This window comes from Drosophila hydei, unplaced genomic scaffold (assembly GCF_003285905.1).
Source record: "Drosophila hydei strain 15085-1641.00,03,60 unplaced genomic scaffold, DhydRS2 tig00008116-arrow-pilon, whole genome shotgun sequence".
Lineage (NCBI taxonomy): Eukaryota > Metazoa > Arthropoda > Insecta > Diptera > Drosophilidae > Drosophila > Drosophila hydei.
The window spans coordinates 2,618,975-2,626,257 of NW_022045829.1; the positions used below are offsets into that span (position 1 = coordinate 2,618,975).

Genomic DNA, 7,283 nt, shown 5'->3' on the forward strand with positions numbered 1-7,283 from the left:
TTTCTTTGATAATTTCGCAAAGGATTATGTCTGCTCGTTCAGGATTTGCATTCGAAATGTAACTTTGAGCAAAGTCCTATGAGTATTTCTTAATTTATTTTCAGCTTTTTTTAGCTGTAAATTAACAGAACAATTTGAAAAAGCTTTTTTAAATTATGAGGGAAGTAAGGAATAAGCTGATCACATAAAAATTTTACTGATTTTAAGTTAAGTTGATGAAAATTAAAAAAATATATTTATAAATAATTAAATTATATTTTTAATTTACTTTGTGCATTTCAATTGTGAAAATAAATAATAAAATAAATATAATGATGAGAAAGAGCAACACTTATAAAAAAATAATTTTATATTAATAATTTATGCATTAAGAATTTTTAATCAAACTATTTAATTTCTGTATGATTCAAATTAGACTTTTACTACCAGAAAGTGTATGTACGAAAACCCAAATCTTAAAATGTTATAAAAAAGTTATTGAGAATTTTAACTATTTTTAATAATGTTACTTAAGTCTTGGCTAAAACTGATTTTTACTGACTACTTAATTTTTTTTATTATACATATATTTTATTTTTTACACAATTGATATATATTTTAAAAAATAAATAGCTCAAAGCTGATGCTTACGAAGCCTCCACAAAACTTAGCATAATTAGTCAACATTTAAATATTTCACGTAATGTCGGCATAACAAATACTATATATTATTTTAAGCCGAATTCAGCATTCCATTCACGCTATTTCTATTTAAAGCGCAGATTTGTTTACACAACAAATTCAGCGAAAAGCAATTGAAGCTTAGAATGAAATGTTAAATGTGAAATGCAAATTCAATGCAAATACTTATTGGAGAATAAAAACAAAGTTCACTTCGAGAAAATCCCTAACAAAGAAAATCCAGCATCGACTTATATTTTATACACATACATATATATGTATGTGGACGATGCTAATCACATGGCGAGTCCTCCCGCTGATGTTGTTGATATTGGGTCCAAGGCAGACAGCGCAGGCGATATGGTTTCCCTGGTACTTTCATTGCTATGGTTTCGAGCCGCACGGCAGCTGCCATGGTGGAGCTGTAAGAGTTCCGCCATCCGCAGAGGCGGACAAAGCTGCCACGCCCACAACCACAACGACTACCACAGGTATAGGTGCTACCACAAGCAAAACCAAGTCGGGTAAGGGCGAAGCCAATGTATGCCCGCCTGGGTATCAGCTGAAAGAGCAGCGTCCAGTCACATGTCCGCCCGGCTATAGGTTGAAGAGCAAAGGGCCCGATGATGCCAACGAAGCTCATCTGTGCGACGATAATCCTCTGGTTATGCAGTTGGCACGCCTCTATGTGATTAGTCCGGAGCGCATTGTCCTGCTGCTGGCAGAGCCGATGCTTGTCGAGTCCTGTGAGGAGATATCCGATGTCCTGGATCGCATAAATAGCGCCACAAGCAATTGCATCGTTGCCGCTGACAACATCTATGGCAAGCTGGCTGAAGGGCTGAGCTATTACAAGTCGGAGGTGTGCGATGGAGCCGACCGAAAGCGCCAGGCGAGTCTTAACGGCGCGCATAGCTGCCTCAAGGAGCTGCGCACGGACATGATCGAGTGTGAGGGGCCGGCGGATTGGTATGAGAAGCCCAACGTGGATAAGGTCTGTAAGGCCTTCAACGACGTCCTCGACTGTTACTATACGCGCAGCGCCCTGCTGTGCGGCCTGGACGCGGCTTGGCAACTGAGATCCTTTGCCGGCGACAGCATGAAACGCGCGATGATCAATAACTGCGAGGTGAACAAGCGCCTGCCCCGCGTCCCAGATGCTATGCCCGTGTTCGGTCTTTCGTCCTCAAATTCTTTTAACATTCTGTTAGCTTTTACCTTTATCATTTTTCTTATATTATAATAAACATGTTTATATATTTATATAAGTTCGTTCAATGGCAAGACGCTGACCCCAGAAATCATTTATCAACTGCTTCGACTACAACTCGAGGCCCTTCTAATGCCAACTTAAGTGTTTCGCTATTGCGAGTAAATTTCAATAAATACCCAGAGGGCTTAAACTGTCGACAAAATAAGCCAATTTACCTACAACCCCCCTACACACACACACAGCACCAGTGTGTATGTCAACCGCTGGACACATTTAGGATATATTCGGTTTTGGCTTGAAGGTTGGCTACGAGCAAAACTCATCAATTATGTTGACGCGGACTGCAAATACATGACTTGTGTGTGGTGTGCGAGTGTGAAAGGGTATGGGTGTGCGTGTATATTTGTGTATATTGTGTATGCCTGCTCGAATGTGTGCTGTTTTTGCTAACGACCCTACTCTAAAGCCCTCAACTTGCGGACAGTTATAGCCAGTTATCGGTCAGTCATCAGCCTAACAGCTCTTTTAGATTCTACTTCAGATTCTTTGAGGCCAGAGAGCACGGCTCAGCTACTTTTATATATATAGACAATTAGTAGTGTGTAAAAAATATATTTATTATGTGAATACAAATACGAATAAATATTCACAAATGTGTAAGAAATTGACATGCTGTACACAGCCGTTTGATCCATCACTCCTTTTCCGACCTGATATTGACAAAGATGCTGCCCGTGATAATCTGTGGAAGACCTTGAAACGTAAATGGAAAATACACAAATTTAGAGTCTGAAATCTACTCACTTTTTAACCTCTTCGCCAAAGTATTGATAAGTGTACTCCGTTACATTGAACGTGTACCAGGGAGTCTTACACAAAGTACTAGTGTGTAGTGTGTAGTATAGTGTAATATACGTTTATAGCAGTGTATATAGTGGAGCGTATTTCAGGTTGCAGTGTAGTTCAGTGTAGTGTATTGCAGAGTTTTGTATTGCAGTGTGTATTCCGGTGTGGTAGTGTAGCGTGTGAATGTCTTTTTAATAGATTCATTTTGGACCTCTTCTCTCCCATGTTTAGCGTAGCCAGTTCTTGATAAAATTATAATTAAATTTCGACTTTTCAGACTATATTTTTTATACTCACAAGATGAATATTCCTGCCTTAGCAAAATTGTTTTTATTTTTAAAAAGTCATTCACTTTTCACTTATGCTAAAATGAGTAGACTCGGGATGAAGGGTTTTGCGGGTTTCGGATTCCGAAAACAATATTTTCAGATGTATTTGTTTAATGTATTTTACAGCTTGTTCTGCTTGAAGCTGCAAAAGTGTACTGACGGAATGTAGTATGTATCGAGAGGCATATGCTGTTCAAATATCAGCTCCCATTCAAGGCCAACTTTGATATTTCAATAACAGATATATGTATATATGACAGGTAAAACATGTATTATATAATATACAATATTTTTTATATAAATCAGAAAAAGGCATTTTTAGGAAATTAAATATAATTTGAATTAATTATCACGAATTAATGAGATTTTGCAATTATATATTTTTTTTCAAATCAATTTAAAAATAAACGCATAAAAAATTAAATATATGTTTAAATAAAATTTATTAAATTTTTTAAGTTAATTTTCCACACATGGTTTTTATATATAGAATTTGGTTTAATTTTTTATAAAATTGAAATAAATTTTCTTACTATGTAAATTTTAATTTAGAAAAAATATAAAAAATTAAAGTTTATAGTTTACTAAATTGGCTTTTTCTCAATAAATAATTGGAAGTGGTTTTTTATTTGCAATCAAAATAGTTATCAAATCGTTTTCAATTGCAAAACTTTGCCTTGACTAATGTGAAAACTATCTTCGACAAGATGCGCATAAATTTAAATTATTTTCACAATTGCAGTCATAAAAGATTTGGTGGGTGTCACAGCTTATAAAAGTTATGAATGCAATGCACAAATTTAATGGCATAATTATACACACATACACACACACACACCTACACATAGCTGATAGCTGCAGCACATAAAGTGAACATGGAGACGAAAATGCTAGACGCAAGCATAGCAATGGGACAGGAGCTGAGGGGATTGCGGATGGGGAAAACTAAAAGGGGTGACAAGGGGTTGCGAATGGCGCCTGTTTGTTGTCGCCAACGCAGTTGTTTTTGTTGTTATCTTCATTGATGTTGCTGTTGTTGTTGTTGTCTAGTCCATTAAAAGCGTGCGCTGTTCGGTTCGTTGGCGCCAACGAGACGCTCAAAATAAAAAGCAGATTGTTCGCAAACAAAACACGGGCACATTTCAATGCTTTTTACCTGTTAGCTGTTGGCTGTTACCTGTAAATACATTGGGACAAATAGACAGACAGCCAGATGGAGCAACCGACTGAACAGACAGGCGGCTGCTGTCGCCTGGCATAGATAAAATATCTTTTTGTTTTCAGCCACATAAAAATAAGTGCTCAGAGCACAGAGCACAGACCCTAAAACCGTACTCCAAGTACGTTTCAACAACATCTCTTTTATGCTTTTTTTTGCTTCTTTCGCTTTGCTCTGCAATTGATAATAAACACGCTTTGGCCGAACGATTGACCCCAAAACTTGGTCAGGTAATTGTCATTTGTGTTGGGCACACTGGACGTATACGTAACATGATTTGGAGCGCTTGCTGTCAGCTGTTTGATGTGTTAATTTGGCATTGAGCAATGCATGTTAAATGAATTTCATTTAAATTAATTCCAATTAAGTTATAAGTTCTCTGTATTGTTAATTGCAAAATATTTACAGGCGAACGCGTCTTGAATATATTAAACGGATGACGGTGCGTATGCGTAATGCGTTTGATTAACCTTAACGCATGCAAATTGAAAAGATATTAAGTCAGATAATCGATAAAATTTTAAGTTTTATTTTGCGAGTGAAACAGAAGTCTTTAAAACAAATACAAATTGTTGTTGAACTCATTTTGAAATACAAACATAAATTGCTTTATAAACAACATTATTAAGCTGTAATTTATTTCAGCTTACCCAACACTAAATTTGCACATTTTATTTTCAGTTTGGCAACCACACCTTATAATTTAACCATCAATTCAGTTACCGCATCAGGAGCTAAACCTTTTCCTTCCATTCGCATTGACATTCAAATGCCACAGCACGTACTCGAGCCGAACCAACAAAGAGGAAAGAAAGAAACGACGAAAGATTGAGCATATTTAATAAGTTGACAAAACATATTTCACACGCACAAATGCGTCAGCTTCTTCGTGCAGCTGCCTCTTCTTCGACTACATATGTCAAGCATCATTATTAACAGATTTTTGGGTGCGACACGCACAGCCTCGCCAGGGTGCGTTAGGCAAGCCCCATGGCGAGGGACAATGCTATTGACGTCTATTTCAATATTTATAAACAGCCCCGAAGTGTGTATTATGCATGTAAAATAATAATAAATGAGATTGAGGACCAGCCCGTTGACGAAACGAAACGAAACGTGTTCGACTTTAAAAATCCACGCAACAAATCCGAGCAACGACGACTTCATCGAATTCAATTTTTCAACAAATAAATGGATGTTTAGGTGTGTGTGCGAGTGTTGACTGATTTTGTTTATTGCAATTTTTTGGCCACCATTGCATGCAAGTTTCATGAAATATGCATCATTTAGCATTTTGCGCCAGCGACCAAGGGACAAGCGCTGCAGCTGACAGGACTCGAGGGGTCGGGAAGGCGTGCAGGGCAGTGCGACCACGGTTTATGGTTCCAGCTGTCTGGACACAAATGCCACAGCATTGGAACTGACACTAATACTCAAAGCTTGGTTAGGCAACTAATAAGCGTGTTGCCGAGGTGCGCCGCAAAGACAGGCGGGCAAATGGCTGGACGCACAACTGGGCAGCATCTTAAGTAGGTTAAAAAAAGACAGCGTCGAGGCTCTGGCTCGCTCTCTTTCTCTCTTGCCACTGCCGGCCTGACTAAAAAGCAAGCAAATTAAACCCATATCAAACTAAAAGCATTGAACAGTTATAAGCCAGGCTAGACAGCATCAATGCTCTTCCAAATACCAGACACATGCTCCAAACTAAAACAACAAATAAACGTGAAAATATAAATGCCACCTATATGTATAGGTACAATGGGCTAGACACGGAAATGATGATGGTAAAAATCTTTTTCTACAATATTTAAGCAGCTTTTTAATATTATTGGAAATAAGAAACAAATTATATCATTCTTTTGTATGAATTTTAATTTAAAATATGTATCTAAAATAATAAATTAACGCAATAGAATAAAAGAATTAAATTCTTAGTATTTATTTTGGCAATTTTTTTAAAATGTTTTATGTTGCTTCAGATATTTATTAATTTTTTTTTAATTTTATTTATAAATTAAAAAAGAAGTAAATATTTTATATATTTAAATATAAATATTTTTTTTAATTAAATTGTTTTTGTTTAATTTTTAATAATTCAATTTTTCCTCCACCAAATTTAATTATTATAATTTTTAATTATTAATACTATTATTATTATTATTATTATTATTAATACAATATTTTATTCACTTTACTTATTCATTGGATAAAATGACTATTTATTTTAATATTATGAAACATAAATATTCGACAAATTTCTAAACATTTGCCATTGTAACTTTGTTTTTTTGGAAATTTAAATGAAGGCAAACCAAAGCCACGTCTCAGACATGCAAAAAACACAAATAAGTATATAAGAGCCCGCATAAAAGGTATGCAAAAACATATGAATGGCATATTTATGGTGCCTGAGTAGACAGAGAACAAGCGAGCCACACAGTGGCAGAGCGACCGAGTTCAATGCATTGATTATACACAGATTACGCATACGTCGCGTGTGCGTTCTGGCCAAATTTTAGGCTAGAAATTAAAGGAAAGTTTTGCAACGCTGGTCAGGGGCAAGTTCAATAAATTATTGATTATAAGAGACCCTAAAAGAAAGGAATAATATCTGAATGTGCGTGGGTCAGAGAAAGAGATAGAGAGAGAGGGAAAGAGCGAGAGGGTGAAGGAGAGAGTGAGCCTTGAAAACTTTAATCAAATGAGGCGGAAGGTTGGGCCCTGCAGACAGCAGCAGGCAGCCACTCTTAGCTTCGCAGACAGCCGGGTTGCGGGCAACTTTTGTGGTTCAGTTGGGTGCGCTGCCATGGCACTTATTTAATTTATAATCAAATCAAAAAGCGGCCAAGCCAAGTCAATAAAAGTCAGGGCAAAGTGCGAGCACAAAAACTTGAGGCATTTCTGATTATTGGACATTCAAATTGCCTCAAGCATGAATTATGTGCGGGTCCTAGAAGCAAAATTTTGGACATCATTGTTGTTGTTGCTGTTGCTGCTGTTGTAGTTGTTGTTTGTC

General features: G+C 36.6%; 1 protein-coding gene and 1 long non-coding RNA gene across 2 annotated transcripts; one reads left to right on the plus strand and one right to left on the minus strand.

The window, feature by feature from the left end:
• Nucleotides 1-786: 786 nt before the first annotated feature.
• On the plus strand, nucleotides 787-2,014 carry LOC111594144. The gene is made up of 3 exons (XM_023307313.2): nucleotides 787-1,184; nucleotides 1,264-1,866; nucleotides 1,930-2,014. Exons 1-3 carry the CDS (start codon nucleotides 826-828, stop codon nucleotides 2,012-2,014), a joined length of 1,047 nt encoding a protein of 348 aa, XP_023163081.2. The 5' UTR covers nucleotides 787-825.
• Nucleotides 2,015-2,474: 460 nt separating this feature from the next.
• On the minus strand, nucleotides 2,475-3,179 carry LOC111594146. Its single transcript, XR_002751093.2, has 3 exons — nucleotides 3,017-3,179; nucleotides 2,678-2,961; nucleotides 2,475-2,615 (listed from the first exon to the last, which is right to left on the minus strand). It is a non-coding gene; the product is annotated as an uncharacterized LOC111594146 (long non-coding RNA).
• Between the last annotated feature and the right edge of the window lie 4,104 nt (nucleotides 3,180-7,283).

Coding starts and splice junctions, on each gene's coding strand:
- LOC111594144 (XM_023307313.2), top strand. CDS start 826: ATGCAAATTCAATGCAAATACTTATTGGAGAATAAAAACAAAGTTCAC. Junction 1,185..1,263: donor CACAAGCAAAACCAAGTCGG/GTAAGGGCGAAG, acceptor GCCCGGCTATAG/GTTGAAGAGCAAAGGGCCCG. Junction 1,867..1,929: donor TCAAATTCTTTTAACATTCT/GTTAGCTTTTAC, acceptor TATTTATATAAG/TTCGTTCAATGGCAAGACGC.